The sequence below is a fragment of the Hemiscyllium ocellatum genome, chromosome 7 (genome assembly GCF_020745735.1).
Source record: "Hemiscyllium ocellatum isolate sHemOce1 chromosome 7, sHemOce1.pat.X.cur, whole genome shotgun sequence".
Taxonomy (NCBI): domain Eukaryota; kingdom Metazoa; phylum Chordata; class Chondrichthyes; order Orectolobiformes; family Hemiscylliidae; genus Hemiscyllium; species Hemiscyllium ocellatum.
In genome coordinates, this window is record NC_083407.1 from 13,538,292 (window position 1) to 13,558,381 (window position 20,090).

At 50.7% G+C, this 20,090-nt stretch overlaps 1 protein-coding gene across 2 annotated transcripts in view; it reads left to right on the forward strand.

Annotated features, from left to right (window-relative positions):
* The first annotated feature begins 15,695 nt into the window (after positions 1–15,695).
* hspbap1 (hspb associated protein 1) overlaps positions 15,696–20,090 on the forward strand; it is a 104,142-nt gene continuing 99,747 nt past the window's right edge. The window contains exon 1 of one of the 2 annotated variants that reach the window (XM_060827808.1): positions 15,696–15,800. In XM_060827808.1, coding sequence (XP_060683791.1) covers positions 15,707–15,800 — 94 coding nt within the window. In that variant the 5' untranslated portion in view covers positions 15,696–15,706. Of the gene's footprint in view, positions 15,873–20,090 lie in introns of both variants that reach the window. The other variant, XM_060827809.1, reaches the window with a different exon arrangement.

Consider the following 20,090-nt stretch of genomic DNA (forward strand, 5'->3'; position numbering starts at 1 on the left):
TCAGGCAGTTGAGGAAATTTGGCGTGATGGCGAATACCCTTGCCAACTTTTATAGGTACATCATCAAGAGCATTCTGACTGGATGTATCACTACCTGGTATAGCAACTGTACCATTCAAGATCGGACACAGTTACAGAGAGTGATGAACTCAGCCCAGACAATCACAAAGGCCAACCTCCCATCTATAGAATCCATCTACCAGGCCTGCTGTCAAGCAAAACCGCCAGTGTTCTCAAAGATCCATCCCACCCCGGCAATGCTTTTCTGCAACATCTACCATTGGGGAGAAGGTACAGAATCCTAAAAACACACACACATACACACACCAGCCGGTTTCAAAACAGTCTCTATCCTACTGTTGTTAGAGTACTGAATGGACTCACAAACTCATAGCATTCACCTGTACCTGTGTTTATGTTCAACCGCTGTTTACCTATCATTTACTTATCTATGCTATTTAGCTATGTGATTTGCCTGTATTGTTCGCAAGATTAAGCTTTTGAATGTGCCTCAGTACACATGATGATAAATGCAATGCAATTCAATTCATAGAATGCCAACAAGTGCAGTTAGACATCCTTCAGTACTTTGAGTCTGCACTGACCCTCCAAAGAACATCCTAAGCACACCCACTGTGTACCTGTAACCTTGCTTTACCCATGACTAATCCATTCAGCCTGTGTATCCCTATATAGTATAGGGCAACTTAGCATGGCCAATCGATCTAACCTGCACATTTTTGGACTGTGGGAGGAAATTTGAGCACCTGGAGCAAGCCCACGTGGACACAGGGAGACCATGCAGACTACAAATAGCTAGTCACCCAAGGCTGGAATCTAAGCCAGGTCCCTCATGCTGTGAGACAGCAGTGCTAACCGCCGAGCCATTGTTCCACTTTCTGTAACTCTATGATCCTCACAGACCTGTGGAAAGGTACACCAGGTGGTGATCTCATTGTGAAAGCCTTGCAAGTAATTTTGAGACTCTGTGATGGAACGATGCTAACCACATGATGGCAAATCAGCCTGACATCCCAATGCAATTATAAGACTGGAGATCTCAAATTCCAGATATCAAACACAAAGCTAAAGCCAGTTGTCTCAGAAGAAGAAAGTTGAGCGCTCAGAGTAGTAACCTGAAACGTGTCAGAGGAGATTTCCAGCATTTCACATTGACTGAGTGAACAGAGAAACAAACAGCGAGAGACGGAAACTAAAGGAAAGCGGTTTCTGAAGGATGATGGGGTGGTTCAGTAGTTAGCACTGCTCTCTCACAGCACCAGCGACCCAGGTTTGATTCCAGCATTGGGTGACTGTCTGTATGGAATATGCTCATTCTTCGTGTGTCTGCATGGGTTTCCTCCGGACGCTCTGGTTTCCTCCCACAGTCCAAAGATGTGCAGGTTGGGTAGATTGGTCATGGGAAACGCAGGGTAAGAGGAACAGGGTGGGTTTGTGTGGGATGCTCTTTGGAGAGTTGATGCTGAATGACATCTTTCCTCATTGTCGGGTTTCTAGGAAGGTAACAGTATAAATCAGCTGAGAAGATTTCAAAACAAAACCAGCGAGCATCGCATTCCAATCAGCAGATGTTTGAGGAAAAGCCAACAATCAGGATGTGTGTCTTGCATTTAAAGAGAAGGAATAATGAAGTTTTACTAATGCATGAGAAAGGTTACATACTTCGGGCTGATTTGGGTAACTCAGTGTAATTTGGACATGCATTCTGTTATTTGTCTTTTTTTCAGTGAAAAGTAGATGGAATTATTTGGTTGGAAATGCAATACTGCACCAATGTCCTTCCTGGCTTGTTGTAGTTATGATATGCACTCACTACAGTCATCCATTTTAGATCAAATTCAATAAAAGCACAGTGTTGAGTCCTCTTGTGGTGCAGTGGTAGTGCCCCAATGTCTGAACCAAGAGACCGGGGTTCAAGTACCTACCTGTTCCGGAGGTATGTAATAACATCGCTGAACAGGTCAACATGGAAAATAGATTAAATTTTTAAAAAGTACAAACAAGGCTGTCATCCTGTGAGTATAAATCAGAGTGGTGCTGGGAAAGCACAGCAGGTCAGGCAGCATCCGAGGAGCAGGAAAGTTCCTGATGAAAGGCTTTTGCCTAAAACGTTGATTTTCCTGCTCCTCAGATGCTGCCTGACCCGCTGTGCTTTTCCAGCACCACTCTAACCTAAACTCTGATTTCCAGCATCTGCAGTCCTCACTTTTGCCTGTCATCCTGTGAGCTTGTAATAATGGTTTGTTAAAGTTTTTCGATTTTATTTGGGGTAGCAATGTGTTGAAAGTACAAGTTGATTCTGTTACAGTAAGTGACACTAAGTACTCAGAATCCTGATGGAACAGGCTAATCATTGGGTTGGCTCTTTAACCAGACAGACTTCAGGATTGTGAAATAAACAAGGTGCAAAAACAATGAGGTATGAGTTAGAGGGAATGGGTGCAATTTCAAATGAGATGCAGAAAGAGTATCAAAGAAAGGGAAAGAAAGGTTAGATTAAATGAGAGAGAAAAAAGTGGATGTTTTTAAGTACAGTACAAAACAGCACAGGCACAGGCCTTTTGTCCCATGCAGCCTGCGCTGAGTCTTAGACCTTATTTAAATCCTCTGATTGTTGCCAATAGCAGTTTCTATCCCTTGGTTCGCCTCCCATTAATGTGTCTATTGAGATACACCTTAAACATTGCTGCCAAGCCTGCTTCCACCCCTTCCACTGGCAGTACCCTCAAGATTACCCACCACTCATGATTTTGTAGACCTCTCTCAGGTTGTTAAAAGATATTTAAAATCTCCAATAACAAAACGGATTTCAAAACAAATCCAGAAGGGGAAAGAGTCATAGAATAGCATCATAGACTCATAGAAAGGGAAAGAAAGATTAGATTAAATGAAACAGAAAAAAAGATTGATTTTTTTATTTTAAAAAATATTTAAAATCTCCAATAATTAAAAAAAGTTTCAAAACAAAACCAGAGAGCACATGAATCCAATCAACAGATATTTGATGAAAAGCCAACAATCATAGAATCCCGACAGTGTGGAAGCAAGCCCTTCGGCCCAACAAGTCCATACCAACCCAAACCCATTCCCCATTACTCTGCATTTATCCCTGACTAATGCACGTAACCTACACATCCCAGAAAAATGGGCAATTTAGCATGGCCAATTCACCTATCCTGCACATCTTTGGATTTGCATAATGGAAGGAAACTAGAGCACTCACAGGAAGCCCACACAGACACAGGGACAATGTGCAAACTCCACACTGACAGTCGCCTGAGGCTGGAATGGAACATGGGCCCCTGGCACTGTCAGGCAGTAGTACTAACCACTAAACCACTATACCCTACTCTGCCCAGCAAGCTAAGACATAAGTTTTATTCAATTGGGGTGAATAATCAAAACCTGAAAGATTCCACAATTCTGAACATTTATTTCCTGCGTGCTTCTGGTGTCGTTGCAAAACTCTGCTCAGTGCTTCTTCTGATCTTCTTTGCTTTTTTGCAATTGCTGTCTCTTAGTGACTCAATTTTCTTTTAGAATTAGAATTAGAATCAGAATCCCTGCAGTATGGAAACTGGCCCTTCCACCCAACATGTCCACACCAACCCTCCAAAGAGCATCCCACCCAGGCCCAATCCTCCTCCCCTATTACTCCACATTTCCCTGACGAATGGACCTAACCTAGGCATCCCTGAACATTATGAGTAATTTAGCTTTGCTGATTCACCTAACCTGCACATCTTTGGAATGTGGGAAGAAACCAGAGCACCTGGAGGAAACCCACGAAGACACAAGGAGATCGTGCAAACTCCACACAATCACCCAAGGCTGGAATCGAACCCATGTCCCTGGCGCTGTGAGGCAGCAGTGCTGACCACTGAGCATCTTTTCAACTATCTGGCCCTCCTGTGTGTCACTAATCTCTGTCTTTGATAGCATCAACTGTGCACTCAAGCTGAGTTTGACAGTTCATGACCTCCATGTTCTGTGTGACTGTGAGGTGAGCTTCTTACCCATTTCTGGTTTGGATATGGTCAAGACTACATTCTTCTACCTCCTTAGATTTGCACAATATCTCTTGCTATCAGTTTAAAAATCAAATCGAGAATTATTGCCCAAACTCACTCTCATTCAAGATATCACTCTTCATTGAGCTCAGCATAACATTGTTCTGTTACACAGTGACACATGAACCCATTTCAACCTGCCACTTTCCCCATACCCTATCAGATTTTATGACCTCTCCCTGTCATAGCCAATGGAATTCTCATATGTAAAAACAGAAAGTTCCAGAAAAGCACAGCAGGCCTGATAGCAGAAGTATAATCTCAAGGATTCACATCCTGGTCTTCAGCTCTTTTCAGATTTGAGATTAGATTAGATTAGATTTGAGTTGTAGAACAATACAAGAGCAGAAGGAAGTCATTTTGCCTGCTGCAGCTTTAGGGATACAGCAGCTTGAGACAACTTGGGGGACAACCGTCCAATTTCACCCAAGAGCTCAACTTTGTCCCCTTATCTAAGGAAATTTTTACTGTCATTGGAGACAGTCCAGGGAAGGCTGATCCCACGTATGGAAGGACTGTTTTATATGATGAAGGGGAATGTTTTGGGTTTGTACCTTTTGGAATATAGAAGAATAAGAAGTGACTTCATCAATACATACAAGATCCTTAGCAGACTTGACAGGGTAGATTTGGAAAAATTGTCTCCATTTATGGGACAGTCGACAACCAGAGGGCATAATCTCATGATATGTGGTTGCATATTTAAGACAGAGATGAGGAGGAATTTCTTTCCCTCAGACAGCAGTGAGTCTGTGAATTCTGTATCCCAGAGGGCTGTTGAGTATTGTTGCTAAATATATTCAAGACTGAGATAGACAGGTTTCTAATCAGCAAGGTTTGGGGAAAGGCAGGAAAATGAAGTTGAAGATTATCAGATCAACCATGATCGCATTGAACGGCAAAGCTTATTTGAGGGGCTGAATGGCCTACTTCTGCTCTTACGTCCGTGGTCTTCATAGATATATTCAATTCCTCTTCGAAAGGTCCTTCTGGCAGCAGATGACTATCTCTTGATAAGGTGACACGGTGGCTTAGTCGTTAGCATTGTTGCCTCACAGTGCCAGGGACCTAGGTTCGATTCCAGCCTCAGGTGACTGTGTGGAATTTGTACGTTCTCCTGGTTTCTGCTAGGTGCTCTGATTTCCTCCCACAGTCCAAAGATGTGCAGGTTAGGTGGATTAGCCATGCTAAATTGATCATAGTGTGCCGGCTTGGTGAGTTAGCCTTGGGGAATGCAGGAGTGTATCCGGGTGTGATGCTCTTTGGAGGATCCGTATGGACTCAATGAGCCAAATAGTCTGTTTCCACATTGTAGGGATTCTATGATTTGCACAGTTCTGTGTCAAGCATTATCTGATATTCCAAAGGAGCCCCATTCTGCAATAGCAGTCTCTGCTGCTTTTTCCTGCAGTGGAAGACAACGAAGATAAGCTCACCATTAATCCCAGTGGGCAGCTCTCTCATTCAAGACCAACAACTTGTGTTGGGGTGACCTGAGGATCAGCACATTTTTTTTAATTCACTCATGAGACGAAGCCATTGCTGTCTGGCCCAGCATTTATTGTCCTTCCCTAGTTGCCCTCGAGAAGGTGAGAAGGAGCTGCCTTCTTGAACCTCTGCAGTCCACATGTTGTAAGCTGACCCCTCATACTCTGACGGAGGGAGTTCCAGGATTTTGACCCAGCAACACTGAAAGAATGATGATATATTTCCAAATCAGAATGCTGAGTGGCTCAGAGGGGAACTTGCGGGTGGAGGTGCTGCTGCCCACGTCCTTCTGGATGGAAGTTTGGAAGGTGCTGTCTGAGGATCTTTAGTGAATTTCTGCAGTGCACCTTGTAGACAGTACACATTGCTGCTACTGAGCGTTGTTGGTGGAAGGAATAGATGCCAATCAAGCAGGTTGCTTTGTCCTGGGTGGTGTCAAGCTTCTTGCAGGCAAGTGGGGAGTACTCCATCACACTTCTGACATGTACCTTATAGATAGTGGGCAGGTGTTGGCCCCGGGACACTACCCTGACGAATCCCTGCAGAGTTATCCTGGAGCTGAGATAACCGACCTCCTACAATCATGGCCATCTTCGTATATGCCAAGAATGTCTCCAACTAGCTGAGAGTTTGCCCTCGATTCCATCAACACTGGTTTGCTTGATGCCCTGGTGGAACCCAAAGTGGGCATCACTGTAAGCGCTGTTAGAGAGCAGGAAATGTGGGGCAGCCAATTTGGACACAATAAATTCCCACAGGAGGGAGGCAAGATCAAGAAGGTAGACTCTCCATGATAAGCTCAGCCAGTATTAGAACCAAACCTGTGCTGTTGGCATCACGAATCAGCCATCCAGCCAACTGAGCTAACCAATGGTTCACCACTTTTTTTGTTTGAGGACAATTCAGGATGGGTGCTCTGCTGGGCTCACCAATGATGCCCACATCCTGTGAATGAATTTAAAAATGAAAAAAGTAATCTTGAATGGTTTGTCATACTGAACCAATACCATTTGCCCTTAATGTTTTTGGGAATTTCTTAATCATACCCTAAACACACCAGAGGGGAGGTGATGACCTCCCAGGATTATCACTGGACTGTTTAAGGACGGCAGTTCAGACAGCATCCAAGGAGCAGGAAAATCAACATTTCAGATAAAAGGCCTTCATTAGGAATACAGCTGTATTCCTGATGAAGGGCTTTTGCCCGAAACGTCAATTTTCCTGCTCCTCGGATGCTGCCTGAACTGCTGTGCTTTTCCAGCACCACTCTAATTCAGAATCTAGTTTCCAGCATCTGCAGTCATTGTTTTACCCACTGGACTGTTAAACCAGAGACCCAGGCTGAGTTCGAAATCCTGCCAGCATAGATGGTGGAATTTGAATTCAATACATATCTGGAATTAAGAGTTTAATGATGATCAGGAATCCATTGTTGATTGTTGTTCAAGAATCATAGAATTCCTGCAGCGTGGAAACAGGCCATTTGGCCCAACAGGTCCACCCCGACCCTCTGAAGAGTAACCCATCCAGCCCATCCCCCTACCTTATTGCTCAACATTGCCCATGACTAATGCACCTAACAGGGCAGGAAGCTGACATCCTTACCTGGTCTCACGTACATGTGACTCCAGCAATGTGGTTGACTGTTAACAACGGGGGATAGGCAATAAATGTTGGCCGAGCCAGTGATGCCCACATCCTGTGAATGAATTAAAAACACGTACTCATTGTCCCCTACCCCTCCCCATCCACACAAACTGTTCTCTGACATAAACAATCCCACGATGTCTGCCCTTGTGTCAGCTCTTGCTGCAGTAAAGAGACAGGTTTTCAAACGTTTCTCGTGTTAGCAACACTGCGAAGGGCTTTCAAGCGCATGATTTAAACAAATTCTTCACGTATTTTAGTGCTGTTGCTGTGAAAAAAAAAGAAAAAAAATTGCCTGTTGGGAAATTTAACAGGAACTTGAAACCATGACCCAAAGATTCAGAGACGAGATTGCTGTCATCGAGCCAAGGACATCTTGTAAACATTGTCTCCTCTATCGCTGGAACACATCCCCTTTTTTTTTGTGTACTCCAGCTGTTTTCTATCATCCTCTACCCTGGTCACCAGCTGTTTGCTTCCATCAACTACCTCTGATTCCAACTGTTTTCTTGATCTATTACCTTTGTACTTCAGCCATTTTCTTCTAACAAGGGAAAGACTAGCACTTATATAGCGCCTTTCATGACTGCAGGATATCCCAAAGCACTCTACAGACAGTAAAGTACTTTTGGAAGTGGAAGCGCTGTTAGAATGCAGGAGATGTGGCAGGCAATTTGTTCACAGTACATTCCTACATAAAGCTGTGTGATAATTTATTATTTTTAGTTTTGTGATGTGGATAATGAAGGCAAAATCACCAGAGCCCCAGAGCAGCATGTGGGTGCTCTCTTGCTGGAGAGAGACAAGTGGTGGTGAGTTTAACCTCAGGTCTGTCATGCCTCAGGTGAGGAGAGAGTTTGAAAAAGTGGGGCTTCCAGAGTAACCTCAGCCAGTTCAGGAATGGAACCCACACTGGTGGTGTCACTGTCTATCACAAACCAGCTATCCAACCAACTGAGCTTACCATCCCCAAGATATGGGTAAACTATTGACCAGGACATGGTGGATATCTCCCTGCCTCAGTTTAAGGTTTCATGGAAAAGTCAGTGCAGCACACCTTCAGTGCAGCACGAGTACCAGCCTTAGTTTTTACGTTCATAACCTGGTTTGGGACTGGGACCGATAACCTCAGATGCAAAGGTAAAACGACCACAACAGTTGAAATAATACAATGTACTACAACTTGGCCTGGACTTGTTGGGCTCTTTCAGTGCTTCATTTCTTGGTTAAAAACCTTGTAACTTGCACTTATAAAGCACCTTTCATACAAGTGGAACTTAAGAACTTATCAGAACTTATAAGTGGATCTTATAGGAAAGATGTTGTGAAACCTGGAAGAGTTCAGAAAATATTTACAAGGATGTTGCCAGGGTTGGAGGGTTTGAACTACAGGGAGAGTCTGGACAGATGGGCTGTTTTCCCTGGAGTGTTGGAGGCTGAGAGGTGATCTTATAGAAGTTATAGAGGCATGGATAGAGTGAATAGCAAAGATCTTTTCCCCAGGGTAGGCAAGTCCAAAACTAGAGGGCAAAGGTTTCAGGTGAAAGGGGAAAGATTTAAAAGGGACCTAAAGGGCAACTTCTTCCTGCAGAGGTATGAGCTGCCAGAGGAAGTGGTGGGGGCTGGAACAATTACAATATTAAAAAAGCATCTGGATGTGTATGAATAAGAAGGTTTCAGAGGAATATGGGTCAAATGCTGGCAAATAGGACTAGATTAATTTAGGATATCTGGTCAGCATGGACAAATTGGACAGAAGGGGGTCTGTTTCTGTGCTGCACATCTCTCTGGCTCTATAACAACTAGGAGCAGGAGTAGGCCTTTCAGCCTTTTTAGCTTGCTCCACCCTTGGCTCTCCATCACCTTTAACCTTATTCCTAAGTAAAAATCTGTCTGTCTCCTCCTTAAATTTATTCAGTGTTGCAGTCTCCATTGCACTGTGGGACAGTGAATTCCACAGATTCTTTATCCTTCAAGAGAAGTAATTCCTCCTTAGCTCTGTTCAAACCATTACCTTTATCTTAAAACTACAACCTCTCATTCTCATTGGTCCACAAGGGGAAACATCTGTTCTGCACCCGCTTTGTTGAGAATGAGCTTCACAGCAGAGTAATTGGTCAAAGAGATATATCTTAATGAGGGAAATATAGAAAAAAAGACATGTTTATGAGATGATTAATATTAATGTCAAGTACAGTAGAAGCCTGGTGTCCGCAGATTCGGTTTCCACGGTTTCAGTTATCTGCAATTTACCACGGCCCGAAAATATTACATAGAATATTCCAGAATTAATTCTGGGGCTGCCAGGGAGGTAAATTTCCCATTTAAATGACAGGGTTCGCTACTATCCGCGGTAGGTTTGGAATGTATCACCCGCGGATACAGGAGTCACCTGTACTTTGCATTAAAGGATAAACAGATAATAATACTTCATCATCTGCTATGGTGGGATTCAAACCCATATCTCTGAAACATAGTCCAGGGTTCAGGATTACTAGTCTACTAACATTACCAATACACCACTGTATAGTGTGTACCTGGGACATCTTTGCTGACTTTGACCAACTTTGTGAAGCTGTTAAATCCTGCAATAGGTTTAGGATTAACCCTAACCCTAACCTTACCACAGGTCTGTGTGATGTATCTATTTAAGGGGTAATGGATGTGCTCCCTAACTGTGTCATCTGTGCCTGTATTCTGGGGCACTCGACTGGGGGCTTTCTGCTCTGTGTAGGGTTGTTCTGGAGCTCCAGGGTTTAGGAATCTCCTCAACTCTACTTTTAGCTTCCCAGGAGAAAAAGGATATTTAATTAGCCGTGAAGAATTGTCCCTTTTGTAACAATGATGCAGCTTTCTTTCCAATTGGTGCAGGAAATAACACCTCAGAGGCCAGTATACGGTCACCAAGCCACTCTTTATTTACACATGAACAGTCCTTGACATTGGTACTCCCTCTTCAGAGCCAGCTCTCAGTGTGAACATAGAGTCATAGAGTCATAGAGACGTACAGCATGGAAACAGGCCCTTCGGTCCAACTCGTCCATGCCAACCAGATATCCTAACTTAATCTAGTCCCATTTGCCAGCACTTGGCCCATATCCCTCTCAACTCTTCCAATTCGAATACCTATCCAGGTGCCTTTTAAATGTTGCAATTGTACCAGCCTCCACCACTTCCTCTGGCAGCTCATTCTATACACACACCATTCTCTGTGTGAAAAAGTTGCCCATTAGGTCCCTTTTATATCTTTTCCCTCTCACCCTAAATCTATGTCCTTTAGTTCTGGACTCTCCGACCCCAGGGAAAAGACTTTGTCTATCTGTCATATCCATGCCCCTTATGATTTTATAAACCTCTATGAGGTCACCCCTCAGCCTTCGATGCTCCAGAGAAAACAGCCCCAGCTTATGCAGCCTCTCCCTACAGCTCAAATCCTCCAACTCTGGCAACATAATTGTAAATCTTTTCTGAACCCTTTCAAGCTTCACAACATCCTTACAAGACCAGAATTACATTCAATATTCCAAAAGTGGCCTAACCAACCACTGTTACTCATGTTCTTATCTATCAGCCAGGGATTCCTGATTGGACCAGATTAACAGACCCAATCAGGGAACTCATATTCTATAAAGTCCAGTTAGCTGACCTTGTTACAACCACTACAGGTTATGTTTAGCACTGGTCTTCATCTTATAGATCAACATGTTTACCAACTGCTCATATGTATAGGAAATGATCAAAATGGAGCTGGCTGACACTGTACACCGGCTCACTTTCCAAAAAGACCACTCCCTCCGTGACTCCCTCATCAGGTCCACACACCCCATCAACCCAACCTCCACTCCCGGCACCTTCCCCTGCAACCGCAAGAAATGCAAAACGTGCGCCCACACCTCCCCCCTTACTTCCCTCCAAGGCCCCAAGGGATCCTTCCATATCCGCCACAAATTCACCTGCACCTCCACACACATCATTTACTGCATCCGCTGCACCCGATCTGGCCTCCTCTATATTGGGGAGACAGGCCGCCTACTTGCGGAACGTTTCAGAGAACACCTCTGGGACACCCGGACCAACCAACCCAACCACCCTGTGGCTCAACATTTCAACTCCCCCTCCCACTCCACCAAGGACATGCAGGTCCTTGGACTACTCCATTGCCAGACCATAGCAACACGACGACTGGAGGAAGAGCTCCTCATCTTCCACCTAGGTACCCTCCAACCACAAGGGATGAACTCAGATTTCTCCAGTTTCCTCATTCCCCCCCCCCACCTTATCTCAGTCCCAACCCTCGAACTCAGCACCACTTTCCTAACCTGCAATCTTCTTCCTGACCTCTCCGCCCCCACCCCCACTCCAGCCTATCACCTTCACCTTAACCTCCTTTCACCTATCGCATTTCCAATGCCCCTCCCCTAAGTCCCTCTTCCCTACCTTTTATCTAGCCTGCTTGGCACACTTTCCTCATTCCTGAAGAAGGGCTCATGCCCAAAACGTCAATTCTCCTGTTCCTTGGATGGTGCCTGACCTGCTGTGCTTTTCCAGCAACACATTTTCAGCTCTGATCTCCAGTATCTGCAGTCCTCACTTTCTCTTCAGTAATAAACGTTCCCTTTGTTAGAATTTGGGGTAGCCACAGTTACCTAATATTGTCCGTTTGTAAGGCAGTTTCACGTGGTTACTGAATTTGTGAAGAAGCAACAGTTTGGATGTTGTACGTTAATTAATTAAACATAATAAATGTAGACAGCCTGTGACACTTAGAAATGGTTCACTCCTAGCAGGGGACAAACAGGAAATTCCAGACAGTGCGTTGATGTCAATGAATTTATGAAAGTAGCTTCCTGCTCTCGAGGCAAAATGTTAGGAGACTCTTCCCTGGGTCTTCCCTCAATATTTTCTGGTTCATGTTCCATCTGAAAAGGACAACCCTCCTACAAGGACCGCTTTCTACAAGGACTGCTTTCTAGAAGGACCAGATGAAAAGGACTGTTTTCTAACCCTGAGCACTTATTTATATGTCTTACTTCTAAGAATGGAAGTTTATACTGTGACAATCACCCATTTCAATATTTCTAGCTAATGGATGTTGGATAGTTGGAAACAATGGTACAATTATGTTGAGTGGGAAAGGGTATACAAGATTATCTTGATCAAACGAGCCAATGGGCTAGGAGTGGCAAATGGAGTTTAATTTAGATAAATGTGAGATGTTACATTTTAATAAGACGGACAAGGGCAGGACATACACAGTAAATGGGAGGGCCGTGGGGAGTGTTGTAGAACGGAGAGTTCAGCTACACAAATAGCTTGTTTCACAGGTAGATAAAGTGATAAAGAAGGTATTTGGAATGTTTGCCTTTGTTGCTCAGATGGAGTCATTGAGATACACACCACAGAAACAGACCTTTCGGTCCAACTTGCCCATGTCCAACCAGGTATCCTAAATAATTGTAGCTCCACTCCCTTAGGTCACTTTTAAATCTTTCCCCTCTCACCTTAAACAAATGCCCTTCAGTTTTGACTCCCCTACCCTGGAGAAAAACCTTGTCTATTTACCCTATCCATGCCCCTCATGACTTTATATCATTTGAGTACGTCATGTTGCCGTAATACAAGACGTTGATGAGGCCACATTTGCAGTACTATGTATAGTTCTAGTCACCCTGCTATAAAAAAGATATTATTAAATTGGAAAGGGTGCAGAAAAGATTTACACGTTAAATTGTGCCTCTGTCCATGTTTTTCTTCACCCTATGATCTGTATGTCCTGGTTTGCTGTCTGTACTGCTCATAAATAAAGCTTTTCACTGAATGTATGTACATGTGACAATAAATAAATCAAATTAAAGGAGGTTAAGACCATAAGACCATAAGACCTAGGAGTGAAAGTAAGGCCATTCGGCCCATCGAGTCCACTCCGCCATTCAATCATGGCTGATGGGCATTTCAACTCCACTTACCAGCGTTCTCCCCGTAGCCCTTAATTCCTCGAGACAACAAGAATCTTATCAATCTCTGCCTTGAAGACATTTAGCGTCCTGGCCTCCACTGCACTCCGTGGCAATGAATTCCACAGGCCTGCCACCCTCTGGCTGAAGAAATGTCTCCGCATTTTTGTTCTGAATTGACCACCTCTAATCCTAAGGCTGTGTCCACGGGTCCTAGTCTCCTCACCTAATGGAAACAATTTCCTATCATCCACCCTTTCCAAGCCATGTATTATCTTGTACGTCTCTATTAAGTCTCCCCTTAATCTTCTAAACTCCAATGAATACAATCCCAGGATCCTCAGCCGTTCCTTATATGTTAGACCTACCATTCCAGGGATCATCCGTATGAATCTCCGCTGGACACGTTTCAGTGCCAGTATGTCCTTCCTGAGGTGTGGGGACCAAAACTGGACACAGTACTTCAAATGGGGCCTAACCAGAGCTTTATAAAGTCTCAGTAGCACATCTCTGCTTTTATATTCCAACCCTCTTGAGATAAGTGACAACATTGCATTCGCTTTCTTAATCACGGACTCAACCTGCATGTTTACCTTTAGAGAATCCTCGACTAGCACTCCCAGATCCCTTTGTACTTTGGCTTTACTAATTTTCTCACCATTTAGAAAGTAGTATATGCTTTTATTCTTTTTGCCAAAGTGCAAGACCTCGCATTTGCTCACGTTGAATTCCATCAGCCATTTCCTGGACCACTCTCCCAAACTGTCTAGATCCTTCTGTAGCCTCCCTACTTTCTCAGTACTACCTGCCTGTCCACCTAACTTCGTATCATCTGCAAACTTCGCTAGAATGCTCCCAGTCCCTTCATCCAAATCATTAATATATAATGTGAACAGCTGTGGCCCCAACACTGAACCCTGCGGGACACTGCTCGTCACCGGCTGCCATTCCAAAAACGAACCTTTTATCCCAACTCTCTGCCTTCTGTCAGACAGCCAATCCTCAATCCATCTCAGCAGCTCACCTCAAACACCATGGGCCCTCACCTTGCTCAGCAGCCTCCCTTGTGGCACCTTATCAAAGGCCTTTTGAAAGTCTAGATAGACCACATCCACTGGGTTTCCCTGGTCTAACCTACCTGTCACCTCTTCAAAGAATTCCAACAGGTTTGTCAGGCATGACCTCCCCTTACTAAATCCACGTTGACTTGTTCTAATCAGACTCTGCTCTTCTAAGAATTTAGAAACCTATTTCCTCAGCCACCTCTCTCAGAACTCTAGGGTGTATCCAATCGAGGCCAGGAGATTTATCAATTTTAAGACTTTTTAACTTTTCTAGCACTATCTCTCTTGTAATGAGGTTGAGGAGTGACTTTGCAGAGGTTTATAAAATCATGAAGTACTTAGATACGTGAATAGCAAATGTCTTTTCCCAAGGTTGGGGAGTTGAAAACTGCTTTTGCCCGAAACGTTGATTTCGCTGCTCCTTGGATGCTGCCTGAACTGCTGTGCTCTTCCAGCACCACTAATCCAGAGTTTAAAACAGGAGGGCACAATTTTAAGGTCATAGAGTCATAGAGATGTACAGCATGAAAACAGCATTGAGCAGCACGGTGGCACAGTGGTTAGCACTGCTGCCTCACAATGCCAGAGACCTAGGTTCAATTCCTGCCTCAGGTGACTGACTGTGTGGAGTTTGCACGTTCTCCCCGTGTCTGCATGGGTTTCCTCCGGGTGCTCCGGTTTCCCCCCACAAGTCCAAAGATGTGTGGGTTAGGTGAATTGGCCATGCTAAATTGCCTGTAGTGTTAGGTAAGGGGTAAATGTAGGGGTATGGGTGGGTTGCACTTCGGTGGGTCGGTGTGGACTTGTTGGGCCGAAGGGCCTGTTTCCACACTGTAAGTAATCTAATTTGAAAGGTGCCTGAGCGGCAGGGTTTTTACACAAAGAATGATTTGCATGTGGAATGAGCTGCCAGAGGAATTGACACGTGTAAGTACAGTTGCAACATTTAAGAGACAATTGGATGGGCCCATTTATAGAGATGTAGGCCAAATGTAGGCAAATGGGACTAATTTTGTTTGGGAAACTTGGTCAGCATGGACAAGTTGGACTGTAGGACCTGTTTCCATACTGTATGACTCCACCACCCCAATGTAATGTTCAGGAGAACAAAAATAGAAATCGCTGGAGAAACTTGGCAGATCTAGTAGCAGCTGTGGAGAGAAAGCAGAGTAAACTTTTTGAGTCTAGTAGCCCTTCTTCAAGAGAGACTCTTTCCAAACTTTTATTGAATTCAAAATTCATAATGGTCAGGATTTAATGCAGAATTTGACTCCAACATTGTCTTATTTCAAGGGGCCTGAAGTACAGGAGCAGTTCCAGATGCTCTAAATGAGATGTCAAGTCTGGGTCAAAGTTGTTCATTCACAAGATTTTACCAGAACCACGTGATACGGTTGAGGCAGCGCCGTCCCATCACGCATGCGCGTATCTCCTCCCTCCGGCCATCGTCCCGTCGCGACGCATGCGCATGGCGACGGGCCGTCAGTCGGTTGCTAAGGAGGGCCTGCAGGTTCGGGCTGCTGAGTTAGAGGGGAAACCGCTGATCATGAGTGGAGGTGAGCTTCAGCGGAGACCTCGGTCGTTCATGGCCTCAGTGAGCAATCACGTTGTGCCATTGTAAGGTGCAGGTCGGTGATTCCTGATTCGGTGCGTTGCTGGTTCCTGTAACCGAGAAGGGAAGCATGTTTTCAGGGGAAATATGTTTATTCCCGCTCCGTTAGTACCCCCCCCACCCCCCAAAAAATCCCCGGCGCTGTCACTCTTCTCTCCACCCCCCGCACTCCGGTGTGGTAACCACTCCTCCCCCCCCCTCTCTCCCTCCTTCCCTCCCTCCCTCCCCCTCCCTCCCTCCCTCTCCCTCTCCCGCCCCCTCTCCCCCTCTCCCTCTCCCTCCCCCCCTCCCTCCCTCCCTCCCCCTCTCCCTCCCTCCCTCCCAGCCTCCCTCCCTCCCTCCCTCCCTCCCTCTCCCTCCTCCCCCCCCCCTCTCCCTCCTCCCCCCTCTCCCTCCTCCCCCCTCTCCCTCCCTCTCCCTCCCTCCCTCTCCCCTCTCCCCCCTCCCCCTCCCTCCCTCTCCCCCCTCCCCCTCCCTCCCTCTCCCCCCCTCCCCCTCCCTCCCTCTCCCCCTCCCCCTCCCTCCCTCTCCCCCCCTCCCCCCCCTCTCCCCCCTCTCCCCCCTCCCCCTCCCTCCTCTCCCCCCTCCCCCTCCCTCCCTCTCCCCCCTCTCCCCCCTCTCCCCCTCCCCTCCCTCCCCTCTCCCCCCTCCCCCCTCTCCCCCCTCCCCCCCCCCCCTCTCCCCCCTCCCCCTCCCTCCCTCTCCCCCCTCCCCCTCCCTCCCTCTCCCCCCTCCCCCTCCCTCCCTCTCCCCCCTCCCCCTCCCTCCCTCTCCCCCCTCCCCCTCCCTCCCTCTCCCCCCTCCCCCTCCCTCCCCCTCCCCCCTCCCCCTCCCTCCCCCCTCTCCCTCCCCCTCTCCCTCCCTCCCTCTCCCCCCCCCCCCCCCCCTCCCTCTCTCCCCTTCCCCCACCGTTGCCCCCCTTCCCCACCGTTGCCCCCCTTCCCCCACCGTTGCCCCCCTTCCCCCACCGTTGCCCCCCTTCTCCCCCCTCCCCGTCCCCTCTCTCCGCCCCGTCCCCCCTTCTCCCGTTCCCCCCCCCCCGTTCCCCCCCCCGTTCCCCCCCCGTTTTCCCCCCCGTTCCCCCCTTCCCCCACCTTCCCCCCCTTCCCCCACCTTCCCCCACCTTCCCCCCCTTCCCCCACCGTTTCACCGTTCCCCCCTTCCCCCACCGTTCCCCCCTTCTCCCCCCCCGTCCCCTCTCTCCCCCCCCCCCCCGTCCCCTCTCTCTCCCCCCCCCCGTCCCCTCTCTCTCCCCCCCCCCGTCCCCTCTCTCTCCACCCCCCCGTCCCCTCTCTCTCCACCCCCCCGTCCCCTCTCTCTCCACCCCCCCCGTCCCCCCTCTCTCCACCCCCCCCGTCCCCCCTCTCTCCACCCCCCCGTCCCCCCTCTCTCCACCCCCCCGTCCCCCTCTCTCCACCCCCCCGTCCCCTCTCTCTCCACCCCCCCGTCCCCTCTCTCTCCACCCCCCCGTCCCCTCTCTCTCCACCCCCCCGTCCCCTCTCTCTCCACCCCCCCGTCCCCTCTCTCTCCACCCCCCCGTCCCCTCTCTCTCCACCCCCCCGCCCCCTCTCTCTCCACCCCCCCGTCCCCTCTCTCTCCACCCCCCCGTCCCCTCTCTCTCCACCCCCCCGTCCCCTCTCTCTCCACCCCCCCGTCCCCTCTCTCTCACACCCCCCCGTCCCCTCTCTCTCCACCCCCCCGTCCCCTCTCTCTCCACCCCCCCGTCCCCTCTCTCTCCACCCCCCCCGTCCCCTCTCTCTCCACCCCCCCCGTCCCCTCTCTCTCCACCCCCCCGTCCCCTCTCTCTCCACCCCCCCGTCCCCTCTCTCTCCACCCCCCCGTCCCCTCTCTCTCCACCCCCCCGTCCCCTCTCTCTCCACCCCCCCGTCCCCTCTCTCTCCACCCCCCCGTCCCCTCTCTCTCCACCCCCCCGTCCCCTCTCTCTCCACCCCCCCGTCCCCTCTCTCTCCACCCCCCCGTCCCCTCTCTCTCTCACCCCCCCGTCCCCTCTCTCTCCACCCCCCCGTCCCCTCTCTCTCCACCCCCCCGTCCCCTCTCTCTCCACCCCCCCGTCCCCTCTCTCTCCACCCCCCCGTCCCCTCTCTCTCCACCCCCCCCGTCCCCTCTCTCTCCACCCCCCCGTCCCCTCTCTCTCCACCCCCCCGTCCCTCTCTCTCCACCCCCCCGTCCCCTCTCTCTCCACCCCCCTCCCCTCTCTCTCCACCCCCCCGTCCCCTCTCTCTCCACCCCCCCGTCCCCTCTCTCTCCACCCCCCCGTCCCCTCTCTCTCCACCCCCCCGTCCCCTCTCTCTCCACCCCCCCGTCCCCTCTCTCTCCACCCCCCCGTCCCCTCTCTCTCCACCCCCCCGTCCCCTCTCTCTCCACCCCCCCGTCCCCTCTCTCTCCACCCCCCCGTCCCCTCTCTCTCCACCCCCCCGTCCCCTCTCTCTCCACCCCCCCGTCCCCTCTCTCTCCACCCCCCCGTCCCCTCTCTCTCCACCCCCCCGTCCCCTCTCTCTCCACCCCCCCGTCCCCTCTCTCTCCACCCCCCCGTCCCCTCTCTCTCCACCCCCCCGTCCCCTCTCTCTCCACCCCCCCGTCCCCTCTCTCTCCACCCCCCCGTCCCCTCTCTCTCCACCCCCCCGTCCCCTCTCTCTCCACCCCCCCGTCCCCTCTCTCTCCACCCCCCCGTCCCCTCTCTCTCCACCCCCCCCCCCCCTCTCTCTCCACCCCCCCGTCCCCTCTCTCTCCACCCCCCCGTCCCCTCTCTCTCCACCCCCCCGTCCCCTCTCTCTCCACCCCCCCGTCCCCTCTCTCTCCACCCCCCCGTCCCCTCTCTCTCCACCCCCCCCCCCCCCCTCTCTCTCCCACCCCCCCGTCCCCTCTCTCTCCACCCCCCCGTCCCCTCTCTCTCCACCCCCCCGTCCCCTCTCTCTCCACCCCCCCGTCCCCTCTCTCTCCACCCCCCCGTCCCCTCTCTCTCCACCCCCCCGTCCCCTCTCTCTCCACCCCCCCGTCCCCTCTCTCTCCACCCCCCCGTCCCCTCTCTCTCCACCCCCCCGTCCCCTCTCTCTCCACCCCCCCGTCCCCTCTCTCTCCACCCCCCCGTCCCCTCTCTCTCCACCCCCCCGTCCCCTCTCTCTCCACCCCCCCGTCCCCTCTCTCTCCACCCCCCCGTCCCCTCTCTCTCCACCCCCCCGTCCCCTCTCTCTCCACCCCCCCGTCCCCTCTCTCTCCACCCCCCCGTCCCCTCTCTCTCCACCCCCCCCGTCCCTCTCTCTCCACCCCCCCGTCCCCTCTCTCTCCACCCCCCCGTCCCCTCTCTCTCCACCCCCCCGTCCCCTCTCTCTCCACCCCCCCGTCCCCTCTCTCTCCACCCCCCCCGTCCCCTCTCTCTCCACCCCCCCCGTCCCCTCTCTCTCCACCCCCCCGTCCCCTCTCTCTCCACCCCCCCGTCCCCTCTCTCTCCACCCCCCCGTCCCCTCTCTCTCCACCCCCCCGTCCCCTCTCTCTCCACCCCCCCGTCCCCTCTCTCTCCACCCCCCCGTCCCCTCTCTCTCCACCCCCCCGTCCCCTCTCTCTCCCACCCCCCCGTCCCCTCTCTCTCCACCCCCCCGTCCCCTCTCTCTCCACCCCCCCGTCCCCTCTCTCTCCACCCCCCCGTCCCCTCTCTCTCCACCCCCCCGTCCCCTCTCTCTCCACCCCCCCGTCCCCTCTCTCTCCACCCCCCCGTCCCCTCTCTCTCCACCCCCCCGTCCCCTCTCTCTCTCCCCCCCCCCCCGTCCCCTCTCTCTCCACCCCCCCCCCCCCTCTCTCTCCACCCCCCCGTCCCCTCTCTCTCCACCCCCCCGTCCCCTCTCTCTCCACCCCCCCCCCCGTCCCCCTCTCTCTCCCACCCCCCCGTCCCCTCTCTCTCCACCCCCCCGTCCCCTCTCTCTCTCCACCCCCCCCGTCCCCTCTCTCTCCACCCCCCCGTCCCCTCTCTCTCCACCCCCCCGTCCCCTCTCTCTCCACCCCCCCGTCCCCTCTCTCTCCACCCCCCCGTCCCCTCTCTCTCCACCCCCCCGTCCCCTCTCTCTCCACCCCCCCGTCCCCTCTCTCTCCACCCCCCCGTCCCCTCTCTCTCCACCCCCCCGTCCCCTCTCTCTCCACCCCCCCGTCCCCTCTCTCTCCACCCCCCCGTCCCCTCTCTCTCCACCCCCCCGTCCCCTCTCTCTCCACCCCCCCCGTCCCC